Source organism: Callorhinus ursinus, unplaced genomic scaffold (genome assembly GCF_003265705.2).
Source record: "Callorhinus ursinus isolate GAN/ISIS: 27379988/994484 unplaced genomic scaffold, GSC_fseal_2.0 scaffold82, whole genome shotgun sequence".
Classification (NCBI taxonomy): domain Eukaryota; kingdom Metazoa; phylum Chordata; class Mammalia; order Carnivora; family Otariidae; genus Callorhinus; species Callorhinus ursinus.
This window is the reverse complement of record NW_027397144.1, coordinates 1,658,113-1,675,128: the sequence shown is the minus strand read 5'-3', so window position 1 is coordinate 1,675,128 and position 17,016 is coordinate 1,658,113. Positions and strand designations below refer to the sequence as shown.

The 17,016-nt window shown below is 57.1% G+C and overlaps 1 protein-coding gene across 4 annotated transcripts; it reads left to right on the top strand.

Moving 5' to 3' along the window:
- The first annotated feature begins 2,094 nt into the window (after positions 1–2,094).
- ELAVL3 (ELAV like RNA binding protein 3) lies at positions 2,095–16,757 on the top strand. 4 transcript variants are annotated; one of them, XM_073887661.1, is made up of 7 exons: positions 2,095–2,481; positions 9,249–9,465; positions 9,793–9,896; positions 13,304–13,457; positions 13,602–13,827; positions 14,779–14,817; positions 16,227–16,757. In XM_073887661.1, exons 1-7 carry the CDS (start codon positions 2,473–2,475, stop codon positions 16,576–16,578), a joined length of 1,101 nt encoding a protein of 366 aa, XP_073743762.1. In that variant the 5' UTR covers positions 2,095–2,472; the 3' UTR covers positions 16,579–16,757. The 4 variants fall into 4 exon arrangements, with proteins under 4 accessions (XP_073743762.1, XP_073743763.1, XP_025719034.1 ...); XM_073887662.1 differs by having other exon boundaries at positions 9,246–9,465; positions 16,248–16,757; XM_025863249.2 differs by having other exon boundaries at positions 9,246–9,465.
- The last annotated feature ends 259 nt before the right edge of the window (positions 16,758–17,016 follow it).

Sequence of the window (17,016 nt, the reverse complement as noted above, 5' to 3'; positions counted from 1 at the left end):
TTGAGCATAGACCAGAATGACAAAGAGGTTCAGTCCCTGAAGAAAGCTGGAGGAGGCAAATCCCAGGCCGAAGGAACAGCCAGTGCCAAAGCCCCGAGGTAGAACGGCTCGGCGTGTTCCTGGAACAGGAAGCCGCGGTGGGGAGGGGAGTTGGCAGCGATGAGGCGGCTGCCCTGGCCCCATTTCCCGGAGGAGGATGCTGAGGGCGCTGCCGCCTCCTGCCGGCCGCCAGCAAGAGAGGCGAGGAGCGATACAAGGCCGGCGGCCGCCAGGTGGCGCGCAAGCTGCGTGGGCCCTGGTGGCTGCAGCCACGTGACCCCGGGGACCGCAGCCGCGAGCCCGGGCACGTGCCCGAGGGAGCCCTGTGGCGCCACGCGCAGATTGGCCCCTTAGCTCCTCACCAGCTCGTGGGGGCGGGGCCGCAGCTAGGCTGTTTTACACTTTGGACCAGGGGTTATCCCAACCAGGGACGGACGTGTCGGCGAGGATGAGCAAGGCCGGCCGCTGGGGCCACCCACGCGAGCTCCCTAAATCTCCCAGGGCTCAGTCCCCTTCTCTATCCCCGCACATCCAGAGCCAGCAGTTTCCATGGAAACCGCATCCGGGTCTGCGCGCCCAGGAGGAGCTCCCCTCCCGGCGCAGGCACAATTTGCAATCCGATAGGAGCCGGGAGGAACACGGGGTGGGGAAGAAGCCCTCGCTCGGGGTCTCTAGGTTCGACAGCCAGGTCGCCCCGGCAAACCCAAGAGGGGCCACCAGGGACCTGCAACGCCACCGCCCTGATTGGGCGGGCCACTGTGATTGGCCTGTTCTCTCCATCAGCGTGGCAGCGCTCTCTGCTGCGCGCTCTCTCATTGGCTCAATCTCGAGGGCATCCTCCCGCAATTGGTTCTCTCGAGGGCAGTCCCTGATTGGTCAAATTAGGCTCTCCTCGCTGGGTTTGATGGCATTCTCGGACAGTCTGGAACCTAAAAGGGCGTGCAGGGCCGAGGATACGGTGGAGGCTGCGACTCCCGGACGAAGGGCTTGGTGCTACCCAGCCCACAGCGTCCTCGGCCAGACCGTCGGGCTGCTGTCTGTGGTGCTGAAGTCTCAGTCGAAAGCGACTCTGCCCTAGTGAGAACATTTCCTCCCGCCTGATAGCCGTCCCGACGTAAACGTGCCCTTGAGCCCGCGCACCAAAGGAGGCTGCACCAACCGCTATTGCCTAAGAGAGAAGCCAGATTACCCCTAGCTGAGAAGAAGCGTGACTCCACAGGCAGGCCAATCCCGAGCCTGGAAAGTCAGGACATTTATACAACAGATCCACCCACCCAAAATTTATGGCGTCTGAGAAGGCCCGGTGGTTTCCCGGAACAGCAGGACGCCAGTGGGTTTGGCCTGGAATTCTAAGCCCCAAACGTCTTCACCCCCCTCCCCTTGGATAAGTGCTGAGTGCCCTTGCACTGTGGGGGGGGGGGTGCCAGTCCCCACCTTTCTAACGAACCTTTTGAACCTAGCCTACTCAAAAGCCGCAGGGTCCCAGTTCCTTCTGCAGGCAGATGAGAGGCCCTGCCACCCCCACTTTTTTCCACTGGTCTTGGGAGCCTACACCTGCTGCCCCCAAATCTGGGGACCTGGTCTCTGCTTATAGAAATCTTGGTTCCTCGTCCCTTTCCAGTCTTCTTGGTGGACAGCAACTCCGGAAGTTCGTCCAATCAGGCCACCGATATCTCCTCACTCTCTTCGCTCTAAGAGATCAGGGTGTTGGACCCAGGAGGGGAGCCGTCCCTGTCTTTCCGGCAGAAAGCCCGCCCAAGAAGGGGTGGCAATGCAGGAAGCAGGGTCCACGGGGGCAAAGGGGCCCGAATCTGGCAACCCGAACCCCCAGGGCGTGCTTTCTGGGGGTGCGGAGTCCCAGCCAGCGCGTGCTCGCTTCCACCTGCCGCGCCGTCGGGCGCCGGGAGGAGGCGGGGCTTAGCTGCCGCAGCCAATAAGCGACGCCGGCTCTGGCAGCTGCTCCTATAAAGGGCTGGGGGCGGCGGCGGCGCGGCCCAGAGCGCGGAGCGCGCAGCGCGGGCTGGAGGGTGGGAGGGAGGGCGGGCGAGGGGAGAGGACTGAGCATCCAGGACCGGACAAGCCCGGCCGAGGGGCGGCCGCGAAAGGCAGAGCGCCGCGATCTCTGTCAGGAAGCGCAACCTCCCCGGGCCCCGCGGGGCCGCGCAGGGGGCGTTCTCAATCCCGCGCCCGCTCCCTCTTTCCATCCCCTGCCGCCCGCAGGCCACCCCGGGGCCCGGCTATCCGCGCGCGCGTCCTCGGGCTCGGGCCCGTCCCCGGCCCTCGAGGGAGCCGCCGCCTTCATCTACACCTCTGCAGCGGCCGCGCCAGAGGCCGGCCGGGCAGGACCCCGGCGTGAGCATCGAGCGCCCCCCAAGGAGTGCACGACCCCCGGAGCCGCCCTCAACACGGACCGCGCCCGCCGGGCACACAAGAATGGTCACTGTAGGTATTCCCTTGTCGCTGAGATGGAACCTGGTTGGGGAGCGGTTAGGCACAGGCTCCGCGGAGATGGCGGGGGGGGGGGGGGGGGGGGGGGTAGGACCAGGCCTAGCTAGGCCCCGGTGGGGGGGTAGGACCGAGCCTCGGGGCCTGAGAGTGGGCTGGGCCGCACCCAGAGTGCTGGGGGCGCATAGAGGCTGGCCTGAGAGGCCTTAGGGAGCCGAACTCTGGTTCGGGGAGGCGTCCTATGGCGCCCTGGGGGCGGGATAGCCCCCCTCCAGCAGGCCTGATGGGGGAGGGGCCGCAGCAGCGGAGGATGCCTTCTCCATCCAGGCCCGGACCCCGCAGGCCGCCCAGGCAAACGCAGGGCCCCAATCACTGGTGCTGGGCCAGGACAAGGCGGCAAGCCGTCCCCGAGAACCCCGGGAAAGCGGGTGGCGTCGGATCCGCTCCCCGGGCCCTGACCGCGCCCGGGGAGCCGGGCGTCTCGTCCTCGAGCCCGTCGACCTTGCGGCAAGCGGGGAGGGGAGAGGAGGGGGCGCGCCCGGAGGCCCCGCGGGCCCGCCGCCGCTGTTGCCGCGTCCCTTTGTTTCTCGGAGCTTCTTAGCGGGCCGTAGCCTCGCGCGGGCGCCTCAGGCTTCGGGAAGGGGGAGGGGAGAGGAGGGCCCGCGGGTGGGGGGGGGGTGCTTCCTGACTCCTGGGCCCCCGCCCCACGGGGGATGGGGTAAGGAGCTCAGGGATGTCTCCTAGGCCAGGTCCAGGCGCCCCACCCCGCCAAGGCTCTGGGCCTCGGGGTGACCTTGAGAGCACCCGCCCGCCCGCCCGCGCCGCTCGCCCCACTCCCGGTGCTTTCAGCAACCACTGAGCTGGTCAGCTCCCGAGCCCGCGGACACGCCCGGCCACGCCCTGTATAACCACGCCCATGCCCCGCCCATCTGGACCCCGCCCCCTGGGGCCCCCAGGGCCCGGCCTCGCCCGAGCCCTCGGATTTCCACTCGGCAACCCGGGCGTATCCCGGGGGCGGGGCTGGCCAGTCCTAGCCCCACCCCGGCTCCACCCCCGCCCCCGCCGCGCGACTCCGCTCCCCGCGCCGCCGCGCGTCCTTTGTCTGGTCCCAGCGCCCAGACCTCCTTCTTCCGTACTTACTGTCTTTCCGGTCTGTGTGTGTGTGTGTGTCTCTGTGCACTGTGTCTCTTTCTGGGCCTTTTCTTGGAGTCGTGGCGAGCACAGTGGGTGGAGGGATGCTCAACACTCCCTCCCTGCGTGGGACCCTGGGACCCGCCCACCTGGCTCGGAGAAAGGAGGCCGGAGAGGCCCTACTTCCCTGCTGTGTGACCTTAGGCAGGCTCCCTCCCCTCTCTGGGCCTCAGGCTGCTAACCCAGGGGCAGGAACGTGAGTGCAGCCTCCTGACGACCCCCAGAACCCCCACAGCAGTCCAGCTTCCATTCCTCTGATCTGTTCCTTCATTTAAAAGAGGGAAACTGATGCACAAAGGGGCGAGGGTGTGGTCAGAGGTCACACAAGGGCCTTGAAGCCCTGGAAGGCCTGGTTACTCCCCTGGAGGGCACTCAGGCAGAGGTCCACCATAGGGACAGGCTGGGAGGAAGTGAGGGGATAAATTGAGACCGTGAGGGGGAGAAGGGCCCAGAAGGGGGAGGCCTAGTTAGCACCACGTGGTAGCCCAGCCTTACCATGCATAGCCATTCAATGCCCTATTGTGGCCAGTACCCAGGCATCTATCACTGTGACTGGGGCCAAAGGGGTCAGTCACAGGAGGGTCTACAGAGCAAGTGACCTCTGGTGTGTTCCCTGCAAAATCCATATGTCGTGTGTGTGCAATGGTGCGAAAGAGTTGAAGAAAGAATGGCAGAGAGAAGGAGGGGAGACAGATGGGTTCAGAGGGGAGAGACGGACAGAGAAGCAGGGAAAAGAGGAAGAGAGAAACAGAAAGAGAGAGAGATCCAGAGGAAGAACTGGAGAGTCTGGGAGGGAAGGTTCCATTGCTCCCAGTTGGTCTCTGCCTCACCGTCTTGGGTCTACCTTCCTCCCCTCTGACTTCCCTCCTCCACTCCTGACCTGGGACAGCCCTCCAAGGTCCCTGTGATCCGTGAGTCATCCCAGGCCACGCATTTGCTGTGGGCTGGGGCCGGGCGGGTGTGGTCTCCACCAATCCGATCCCTATTAGCGGCTCAGCCGGCTGAGCTGCAGAGGAAACGCGACACTGATCCTGCTAAGCTCTGGCACAGATGGGAAGGAGATGGGGTGCTGGGAAGATTAGTAGGCTGGGTCTCAAGATCCCAATTACCTTATAACTCCATCCAAGTTGAGGACATTTGGGGTGCCTCTGTAGGCTCTTGGATAATCAGATCAGTAGTCAGACTTCATCACTACCTCCACCGCCGGTCACTCCCAGGCAAATCACAGGTCCCTCTGACCCTCAGTTTCTCCATCTGAGAAATGGAGAAGATGATCTCCAGCTTTCAGTGTGGTTGTGGGAAGTCAGTGAAACCTTTGCACCTGCACAGTGCCTGGCACATAGTAGGGGTTCCAAAGCTGGAACCTGCTGTGTCCTGAAACAGTGTTTTGTGTACTGCTAATTATGGGGCAGGGGGGCTCTCCTGTAGCAGATATCACCAACCAGTCACAGAACTCTAGTTTTCCGAGCCCAGAAGGGAATTCAGAATCCATCTTTGTGCGTGGGGAATCTCGGTGCCGTATCTTTAGTGGAGGGACCAAGGCCCAGAGAGGCAGTGTGAATGTTAGAGGATACACAGTGAGGAGGTTGGAGCCAGAAGCCAGCACACGGTGGCACCCAGTAAATGTTTGTTGAATTGAATGGGTATACTCAGCCAACAAAGTGGGTTTAAATGTAGTGATGCCTGGGCTAGGTGTAGAGTAGGGGCTCAGTTTCACTTTGCTGTTATTTTTTACTATTATTGCCTTTTTTTCTTAGTAAAGTAGGCTCTGATGTCCAAGCTCCGGATTTGAATTCTTGATCCACCATTTGCATGCTATCCAGCCTTGTGTAAATCCCTACCCCTGCATTGAGGTTCAGTTTCCTCTTCTGGTAAATGAAGAAAAGAGTCCCATAATGTTCAGTGTTGGAAGAATTGCCCGGAAATTTTCACATAAAGGATTTTGTCTGGCACACAGCAGGGCCTTGATACATGGCCATCGGTAAAGTATTAACCTTATGAAACTGGATACAGATCTGTAGCATGCATTCTCGCTTTATGGCAGGTGCCTGTGGCAGACATTGTTAATCAACCCAGTGTGTATTCCTGCTCAGTCTGGATGAGGTTTCAGAATAACTCTCCCGGAAGCCCCCGGACAGCCACTCTCAGCCAACTGGAGATGCAGGGGAGTTGAACCTCCGTGCCATCCCTTAATAAGAATACATGGAAAGGAAACAGAGGCTCAAAGAAGAGCCAAGATCATCCCTGAGGACACATACCTATAAGGTGGCAGAGCTCCCCCATGCATTGGTCACTGTCATTAAAAACAGCTCTGAAGTCCAACATAGCCAGGTTTGAAATCGAATTCCCCACTGATATCACTCAACGTCTCTGAGCTCGGTTGCCTCCCTTATAAAATGGAGAATGTGTTGCTATCTCTAAAGATGATTGGGAGCAATAAGTGAAATGATGCCTGGAAGCACACAGAAGATGTCAATGGGGCAGGACCAGTATTAATAGCAGGTATTACGAGGCAAGGATGGCAGACATGACAAGCTGCTTCCTCTGATCGTGCCCATGGCAGACCTGATCCCAGAATGCATTCCAGCTGCACCCACGTGTGGCTTTAGATCCTTCCCTGGGGTAACTATGCCAATAACTCGGAGTTTGCAGCAAAGCAGAGCAGAGGCCCAGAAGCATTATGGAGCCTACCCGAGGACACACAGCTGAGAAATGTTAGAGCTAGCACTATTCTTCCGTCGGCAGTGGAAGTTGAAAATACAGACTGTATCAGAAAATCTCCTGTGCAAATCCATTTTGCTGTTTATAAGCTGCGTGAGCTTTAGTAATTTTTAAAACATTGCTGAACTTCACTTTCCTCATCTGTCTTAGTCAGCTCAGGCTGCTCTAACAAAATACTGTAAACTGGGGGGCTTAAACAACATTTATTTCTCATAAATCTTCTGGAGGCTGGGAAGTCCAAGATCAAGGTGCCATCTGAGTTGGTTCCTAGTAAGGACTTGCTCCCTGCTTTGCAGATGGACATCTTCTTGCTGTGTCCTCACATGGTGGAGAGAGAGATCATCTCTCTCCTGTCCCCCCCCCTTTTTCTTAAGATTTTATTTATTTGAGAGAGAGAGAGAGAACGAGCTGGGCGGAGGGGCAGAGGAAGAGGGAGAAGCAAGGAGCCCAATGCGGGGCTCCATCCCAGGACCCTGGGACCATGACCTCTGAGCCTAAGGCAGACACTTAACTGACTGAGCCACTCAGGTGCCCCTCTCTTGTCCCTTTTTGTAAGGACATGGATCCCATTCATGAAGGCTCCATCCTCGTGACCTAATTACGTCCCAAAGGCTCCACATCCAAATACCATCACATTGGGGATTAAGTTTTCAACATATGAATTTGAGGGGACACAGGCATCCAGTTCATAACATCTGTTAAGCAGGGGAAATTAAGCTCTCTTTTCAGGGTGGTTGTGAATAAGAAGAAGAAAAAAAAAAAAACATTGCATGTAGTGGGTTTTGCACTGTGCCTGGCACACTCTCCAGCACTTGGGAACAAGTATGGTATTGAACTTTGGGTCAGGGCTGGCTGAGATGAAGTGTACTTGCTGACTCTTTCTAATTCTGTAGCCTCAAAGACATTACTAATCAATCACAGTGATCTCTCCTCTGAAACTGAATATGGCTTCTAATCCTTCCTAATTCATCCCTTTCGGAAAACCCCACCAATCAATTTGATTTTTCAAGTGAGGGCAACCCATCTGCCAACCATGACACTGAAGAATACCTAAGGAAATGCTGGCTACTTTACCTTCCCAGGCCCATGACAGATAATCCCAGCACTGTTTCCTGCTGAGCCCAGATGGGGCTTTAAAATTCTTCTCTGTGTAGTCCTTATACATAAAATAGATGTAGAATATATTTGAAAATTGCTAAGGAAGTAGATCTTAGAAGTTCTCATCACAGGAAAAAAATTATAACTATATTTGATGATGGTTGTCAACTAGACTTATTGTGGAGATAATTTTGCAATATATACAAATATTGAGTCCTGAAGCTAATGTAATATTACATGTCAATTATTAAAAAACGGATATAGGAAAAAAACGTTAAATAAAATTCAACATCCATTCTTTAAAAAAAAAATCTTGTTAGGATACTAAGAATAAAATTAAACATTCATAAGTGAAAACCCACAGCAAAAATCAAATTTAGCTGTGAAATGTTTTAAAACATTTCCTTTAACATCATGAATAAAAAAGCCACTATCACACTGTATCCCTTGCAATAAGACAAGAAAAATAAATAACAGGTATAGATTGGAGATAAAGAAATAAAACTGTCATTATTTGCTGGTGTTATTATGTTATACATTTAAATAGCTCAGGGGCACCTAGCTGGCTCCATCAGTAGAGCATGCAACTCTTGATCTCAGGATTGTGAGTTGAGCCCCACATTTGGTGTAGAGATTACTTAAACATAAAATATATTTTTAAAGATTTTATTTATTTTTATTGTTATTGTTATTTTTTAAAGATTCTATTCATTTATTGGAGAGAGAGAGTACAAGCAGGGGGAGGGCAGAAGGAGAGGGAGAAGCAGACTCCCCGCCGAGCAGGGAGCCCCAATGTGGGGCTCGATCCCAGGACCCTGGGACCATGACCCAAGCTGAAGGCAGACGCTTAACCAACTGAACCACCCAGGTGCCCTTATTTTTTAATCGAGAGAGAGCGCATGCTGGGGGAGAGGCAGAGGGAGAAGCATACTCCCCGCTGAGCAGGGTGTAGGATGCAGGGCTCGATCCCAGGATCCCAGGGTCATGACCTGAGCCAAGGGCAGATGCTTAACCAACTGAGCCACCCAGGTGCCCCTTAAAAATAAAATCTTTAAAAAAAATAATAGGGGCTCCTGGGTGGCTCAGTGGGTTGGGTATCTGCCTCCTGATTTCAGCTCAGGTTGTGATCTCAGGATTATGGGATCGAGCCCCACATCAGGCTCAGTGCTGGGTTGGGGGGGAGTCTGCTTGAGATTCTCTCTCTTCCTCTTCCTCTGCCCCTCTTTTCTCTCCCTCTCAAATAAATACATTTTTGAAAAATAATAAAAAATAGCTCAGTGGAAAAACTGAGGGGGGTGTAAATGCCTAGTGGGAAAATTATGCACAAAGCAAAAGAAATGTTAACACATTTGGGATAGGAATTCCCTTTGGTGGGAGAAGGGCAGTACATGGTCAGGGAGGAGCTTATGAGGACTTCAAAGCTAATAAAAATATTACATTTCTTATTCTGAAGACAAAAGTGTTCATCTTATTATTCTAGAAATTCACAGACTGATTTTAGACAAACAGGCAAACATAGTAAACAGACGTACATGGCATCTATATATGGAATTTTTCACAGTAAAATCACACATAAGGTGCTTGCTTGATGCTGAAGGAGTGGAAGGGATTATTAGAATAATACTTGTCCTCTCTCCATGTTTAAGCCCATGTCAGACATGGCTAATCCATCACCACTGAGCACCCCCCTCGCTCCCACTGATGCCTGTGTAGGGACTGGGCCGTGAGCAGGTGTGGCCTGTTGTCTCCAGCAGATACTCGGGGCCATGGAGTCTCAGGTGGCGGGGGGCCCGGCCGGCCCGGCCCTGCCCAACGGGCCACTCCTTGGTACAAACGGAGCCACTGATGACAGCAAGACCAACCTCATCGTCAACTACCTGCCCCAGAACATGACCCAGGACGAGTTCAAGAGTCTCTTCGGCAGCATTGGTGACATCGAATCCTGCAAGTTGGTTCGGGATAAGATCACAGGTGTGTCTGTTGGCAGTTGGGGAGGGAGGGGACAGGGGTGGTAGTCCCAGGAGTATAGGTGTGACGGGGGCAGGTAGCACCCTGGGGGATCTGAGGTGTGATGGGGAGACAGGTGTGACCCCTGGTAGGGTATCTCAGGAGTGATGGGGGGCAGGCAGGACTCTGGGGGATCTGAGGTGTCCTGGGGACAAGGTAGTACTCTCAGGGAACAGTAAGGTGGGGCTCTTGATTCTCATAACCTTGAGTGATGGCAGGCAGCCTCTCAGGACTGGGTCTGGGAGGACACTGGTGGGTCTGGGGAGGTCATCATCCTGGTCCTGCCCACAGGGCAGAGCCTCGGTTATGGGTTTGTGAACTACTCTGATCCCAACGATGCAGACAAAGCCATCAACACCCTCAACGGCCTCAAACTGCAGACGAAGACCATCAAGGTTAGTGCTTTCATTTCCCTCTGCTGCCCATCCCCCATGACTGCCCATCTGCAACTGTCCCCAGTCCCCCTTATTACCGCCCTCTTGGACTGCCCCCTTCATGGCCACTCAACCCCTACAGCCACCCACCCTTCCCACACACCCTTTTCCCCACTGCCACCTATCCTTCTCCATGGCTCATCCCCTGAGTGGTTCAAACTCTCCCCCAAGAGTTCCTAGCTGGGCACCCAGGGCCCAGTGGCTCTGCCTCTCTGAAACTCAGTTTCCTTATTTGTCAGTGAGAATATCAGCTCCTCATTCTCTGGTGGCTAAGGGAGGTAGCCATGCCTTTGGCAGTAGAAGAGTGACCAGGGTCTGGTGGGCAGTCCCCCTTGCCTTTGTCATGGAAATGGGGGAGGAGTGGGGGCCCATCTGCCATCTGGAGCCTAATTAGGGTCTGGGAGGGCGGGATTAGGGGTGAGCCCTCCCCCACCTTTGTGCAACGCCCCTCCCCCCATGACCTCCCCTCTAAGCAGCTGCAGCTGGGACTCTGCTAGCCCAGATTCCCTGGGGGGGGGATCGCCATGGAAACCCCCCTCTCTAGGTTTGCCTGGGGGTGTCTGGACTCCGCCCCACAAATCTGCTCTGGAACCTTGGGGGAGGCTGAGCTAGGGGTGCCCATCTGGCCCCCGTTCTCTCTGGGAACAGAGGTGCAGGAATCTCTTCCTCTTCCCATTGTGCGTTGTTGGGGAGGATGAGGTCATGACCTAACGGGTCCCTCCATGGCCAACTAGACTCAGAAGCCCTGGGACATGAGAGTGACAAATCCAGAGGGCCACTGTATGCATGCCATGCAGTGTGTGTGTGTGTGTGTGTGTGTGTGTGTGTGTGTGTGTGTGTGGTACCTGTGCTGTGAGCCATCGTGTTTGTGGGACTCCGTGACTGTGTGTCTGTCGTCACATGAGTCTGGCTCTTACAGACTTGGGGTGTGTCACTATGTGCCTGCGGGACGCGGTGTTTATTGCACCGGTGCTTTGTGACACACTGTGACCTGGTGGGGCTGTGTGGGTGGGTCTACCTGCGCCCAATTCGGGATGGGGGCTTGTGCAGTGGTGACAGGTGTGTGGTTCTGCGACTCTTACTGTAATTATCCAAGACCCCCAGGGCCTCTGGGAATGTCTTCAAAGCCTTGAGTCACCCTTTGGCTGGTGTAGGCACCAGGCTGTGCAAGACGGTGGCACGGGGCGGCCTCATGGGCCTCATGGCTGTGTGTGCGTGTCTGTGTGTCTGTGTGTCTGCCTGGGCGGCACCGTCGTATGGTTGGTCCCGACTGGGTGCTCTGGCAGACCTTGCCCACGTCATGTCCCGGTGAGGGGGTGTGGCCGAGCCCACACCCAGCTGAGGGACCTGGGTCAGCCCCCATCTTGGGGGGGCTGGGAAAGACCCCCAAAGAACTATTTGGTGCCTCAAATGACCCCTGATTACCCCAAACGCCCACCCAGGAGCTGAGGCTTGTTTTCCCCTCACCCCTAACTCTGATTCATCAACAAGCCCTCACCCCTCAAAACTCACAGCCCCGTGGGACAGAGTGGAAACCATGGAGTACATGGCTGTGATTTTGAATTAATATTACCCGGGAAGAAGAGCAGCTGCTGTGTTTGTGTTTATTTCCTTGGAGGACCCCAGGTGTGCACAATTGCATGAATTAGGACCCCTCTACCTCCAGCTCAGGAGTGCCCTCACCCTGAGCCACCCCTGGCCCTAGGTACTCCTTTTGTTAGTTTTTTAACTAGTGTTTCTAATGAAGTGCTCTGCCCCCACCACTCACCACAGCAAACAAAAGGCAGACCTTTGATAATGACCCTTATCTACCCAGAGGTTAATTTAGAAGGATACTGAAAATAGACAGCAGCAGAAATGAGTGGAAAGAGAAGCTCGTGCCCCCCAGTACCCCCACCAGCTATAGGTCAACCTGTTAACATCTGGGGGCAGCCCCTCCAGACTGTGTTTCCAGGACACGGATAAGCACACAATGAGATGGGGTCACACAACCGGGTGCTCTGTAAATGGACTTTTCTTTCCCCCAGTTTACAATACTCACCACTGTTTCTGGAAAATAAATATACACGTCCACCATTTTTTAAACAGCTGCAGAGAGTTTCATTGTTGGGCTGGACCGTAATTAATGACACAAATCCAATGATCGTACTGAAACGTGGCTAATTCACCACTGAGAGAAGTGCTTGGAGAGAGTTGAGGGTGGGGGGGGTAGGGGCAGGGAACCAAATTCAGTTGGAAGAGGACAGGGAGGACATTTCAGTTGAGACTAGAAGAAGAAAGGAAGGCAAGGGTGTTCCAGGTTGAGGGGAACAGCCGGAGCAAAGGTCCTGAGGCTGGGGTGTGCCTGGTGTGTTTGGGGAACACGGAGGAGACTGGTGTGGCTGAAACAGAGCAGTTCTGGGCAGAGAGGCGGGTGAGGGGATGGGGTGATGGGCACGTTGTGCAGGGCCTTGTGGGCTGTGAGAAGGACTTTTCCTCCGGGGAAGGTGAGAGCCACAGAAGGTTCTGAGCAAAGGAAGGATGTGCCCTGACTCAGTTGCTCACAGGCGCCCTCTGGCAGCCATGGAGGAAAGAGCCTGGGGAGGTTAGGGTGGGAGTGGGGTTGCTGTACTGGTCTGGGTGAGCAAGGGTGGCAGGTGGGCCAGGATGCAGCAGTGGAAGTGGGGGAAAGTGTGTGGATTCCAGGTAATGAGGAAGGATCGATGGTGGATTAGATGTGGGTGTGAAAGATGGGCATCAGGGACAACGGAGGCTGGGGACCTGAGCACCCAGGAGGACGAAGCTACTGTTACTGAACGGGAGCAAGCTGAGGGACGGTTGGGAGCTGGATGCAGCTTCACTGAGTGTGATCCCCTGTGAGACCTCGGGGGGCGCCCAGAGGCAGGTTTCGCACAGGTATGCTGCCTGGGGTTCAGGCCCACACTGGGGACAGACATTTGGGAGTCATCAGCATCAAGCTGGCAGCTAAAGATCTGAGTGACCCTGAGGGCCCCAGTGTGGTCAGAAAGAGAAGGGCCAGAGTCCCGAGCTCACTTTCCAAAGGAGCGGGAAATGTCATGTTGACGGAATGTATGGTGTGAGAGCAGGAGCTAGGGACTCGAGGTCCTCAAGGTGACATCTGTCCTCTGGGGCCCAGCAACAGGTTTCCCTCACCTCTTTATGTAGGCCGGGCCACATTATCGGCCACAGCCGTGTCCCCTCCCTCAAGCCCTGGCCAGCGCCACCCATGGAGACTACTTGAGAGAGATTTATTGAGTGAACAGATGAGGCATTTCTGCCGCTCGCTGGTGGTCAGGACGTGGCCTCACTCTCCCCATCTGTGAAACGGGTCTTCCCCTCACCTCTGTCCACCTGCCCGTCCCCCCCAGGTGTCCTATGCCCGACCCAGTTCTGCATCCATCCGAGATGCTAACCTGTATGTCAGTGGACTCCCCAAGACCATGAGCCAGAAAGAAATGGAGCAACTCTTCTCCCAGTATGGCCGCATCATCACTTCTCGCATCCTGGTGGACCAGGTCACAGGTCAGGCTGCTGGGGACGATTAACTTGGCAGGGCACTGGGCAAAGGCATGGAGGTGGGACCAAAATGGAGATGGCAGGGAGAGAAATGGGTGAGGGGGTCACGGGACGGGGCAGGGTCCTCATGATGCCCTCACTCCCTGGCAGGCGTCTCTCGGGGTGTGGGATTCATCCGCTTCGACAAGAGGATTGAGGCTGAGGAGGCCATCAAAGGACTGAATGGGCAGAAGCCACTGGGCGCGGCGGAGCCCATCACCGTCAAGTTCGCCAACAACCCGAGTCAGAAGACGGGGCAGGCCCTGCTCACTCACCTCTACCAGTCGTCAGCCCGGCGCTACGCAGGCCCCCTGCACCATCAGACACAGCGCTTCCGGTAAACCCCCTGCCACCCCGCCCCCAGGCACCCTAGACCCCACCCCCATGCTGGGGGCCCAAGCCTACAGCCACCCTCCCTGAACCCCATTCCCGCAGGGCAGAAGGACACTGGGAGGGTGTCCACACGCTGGGGCCACTGAGGGCAGCAAAGGGGAAATGTGTGAGTCAGTCAGATGCTGAGGCCAAGCCCTTGTACACAGCAGGCACTCAACGTATGCAGGGCACTATGAGTGGCACTATCCGTGTTAAGAGTTTTATTTATCTTTTGTAAAGATCTATTAGAGAGAGAGAGGAAGAGAGTGCAAGCCAGGAGTGGGGAGGGGCAGAGGGAGAAGGAGAAGCAGACTCCCAGCTGAGCAGGGAACTCAATGCAGGGGGTCGATCCCAGGACCCCGGGATCACGACCTGAGCCAAAGGCAGATGCTTAACCGACTGAGCCACGCAGGCGCCCTCAGTGTTAAGAATTTTAGAGTCAAAAAACAAAAAAAGTATTTTACGGTCACCTGGTTGCCCCCCCCCCTTGGGGATGGGCCTCCCGCACTGTGTGCCTCCAGGTATCTATACTCATGAGAACGGAGCTTGTCTTGCCTGTATTTTACGAACAGGGACCCTGAGGCACTTGCCCAGACTAGACACTGCCCCAAAGAGACTTGAACCTCCCCTTCCAGGGACCTGAGCCCCACAGGGTGGGGGCAGGCGAGTGGGGCTGGGCAGGGCAGGACACGGGTGCAGGCCAGGCAGCGGCAGGGCAGGCGAGAGGCAGTGCCCGAGTGAGCACGGTTCCGTGCCAGGCGGTGTCCAGCCGGGCGGGGAGCAGGCGGGTGGGGGCAGGGCCGGGCTGCGGGCCTGCTGGGGGGGGGCGGGGAGGGCAGTCAGGCGGGGCCCGGCCAGCGTCACAGCTGGGGGTGTGCCCGGAGGCCACGGGTGACCACCCTTTTTGCTTCCACAGGCTGGATAATTTGCTCAACATGGCGTACGGAGTCAAGAGGTAACAGTGCCCCCGCCCCGCTGCCCCCAGCCCCCCACTGCCCCTCCTTGGACTTTTGCCCCAGTGCGTCTCTCCCCCGCCCCCCCACTGGGACAGCCCGCTTAGCTGCGTCTGCCCCCCTGTCTGGCGTCTGCGAGTAGCGTGTCCATTAAGAGAGGGGCTGTGGAACCTAGTAAATGCCTAGAAAGAGCTACTATGGAATTTGGGCCTGGGAGGGCCTGTCCAGGGCGCTTTGCAGCCCAGGGAAGGGGGTCACAGCCATGGGTCTGGTCATGGCCATGCCCCCGGGTTCCCACACTAAGTCTGCGTTCCATCTGCCACTGTCTTTGCTGAGGGTCACAGAATACCCCCTTTCAGCCCCTAGTCTGGGATGGATCTTGAGGGCCGCACGACGTTGTCCACATCCCTGACCCTGGGAGGGTTCCCTGTGTTTACTGCATCGAGAGCCGTTGAGCACACACTGAGTGCCGGGTGCTGGGCTCGGGGCTGGGGACCCAACGTGGCTCAGCCAGACTTGGTCTCTCATGGAGTCGAAATGACATTGAGCACAGTGCTTGGCACGTAGTGAGCGCTCAATAAAAGGTAGCCGCTCTTGTGATTATTGTTACTGTTATTCATTATCTCAGTCTAGTGGGGAAGGAGACAGGAACAGCGAACAGGGCTGTGAAGGGGGAAGGGGTGACGGGGACCCTGGTGAGACCTCTGACATGACCAAGTGCCAGTGAGCAAGCCGTTCCTCCCCACCGGGGCTCCCCCTGAGCTGAGTGAGGCCTGGGAAGGTAGGGAGGCAGTGAGGAACGAGGGTGGAGCCAATCCTGTTCATTCACTCGGTCCCTCCGTCAGTCAACAAACTTTCCCCGCTGCGGCAGCGGCGCTCGGGGGCTGTTCTGAGCTGGGGCACCGCAGGGAGCAAACCTTGCAGGGAAAGGGGAGTGGATCCTAAATACACAATCCGAGCAGGAAAAAGCTGGTAAGGGGCAGAGGAAGGCAGCGGACTGCGTTATCATGGAGGGTGGTGCTTCCCCAGCTGCACTCCCCGCCTGGTGGGCATCTAGCCGAGGAGGGGTGGCAGGGTGGGGGTGGTGGGGGGAAAGTGTGCCAAGAGAGGGGCAGTTGGTCAGGAGTGGGGAAGGGGCCAGGCTCCCGTAGGCTCAGGGGTCAGGGGATCAGGGTGTAGGTGGGGGCTCCAGGCAGGGCTTGTGGGGGAGGGCCTGACCTTCAGGGCAGGTCGGAAGTCAGGCCAGGGCTACAGGGGGGGATGGAGATTCAGGTGGCGTCAGAGGCAGAGGTCATGAGGCCATGGCACGGTCAGGACAACGCAGGGGTCACGGCACGGCCGGTGTCAGGGGTCCCAGGGGCTCAGGGGTGTGCCGGGGGTCAGGGCAGAGCCCGCGTGACCCCCAAAGTAGTCCCCTGTCGCTCATCGCCAGGTTCTCCCCCATCGCCATCGATGGCATGAGCGGCCTCGCGGGCGTGGGCCTGTCGGGGGGCGCGGCGGGCGCCGGCTGGTGTATCTTCGTGTACAACCTGTCGCCCGAGGCGGACGAGAGTGTGCTGTGGCAGCTGTTCGGGCCCTTCGGGGCGGTCACCAACGTCAAGGTCATCCGCGACTTCACCACCAACAAGTGCAAGGGCTTTGGCTTCGTCACGATGACCAACTACGACGAAGCGGCCATGGCCATCGCCAGCCTCAATGGCTACCGCCTGGGCGAGCGCGTGCTGCAGGTGTCCTTCAAGACCAGCAAACAGCACAAGGCCTGAGCCGCCGCCGCCGCCCGCCCTCCCCACCCTCCCCGGGCAGCAGAGAGAGAGAGAAAGAGAGAGAGAGGGGCCCCGAGAGAGACAGCGCAGGCAGACCACCGACGGCACGAGGGCCCCGCGTCCCTGCGGAAGCCACAGGGTGAGCACTCGGGGTGGGAGAGTCTGCAGGGAATGGGGGGTGCCTGGGGGTCCCCCACCCCGTCCTCCTGCCCCCACCCCAGGCTGGGCTGTTCACTCTCTCGTCTTGGTTTTGTTCATGGCGATGGTTTTTGTTTCTTTTTTCGGCTAAAAAGAAAGCAGAGATGTGCCCCCACCCCACCTTCAACCACCCTCCACGGGATGGCTTTGTGGGGACGCTGGGGGTGCCCACCCAGACCCCCTTGCCCAGGCCTCCCCAACACCTAGATGAGCCTGAGGGGAGGGGGAACAGGTTTAAAA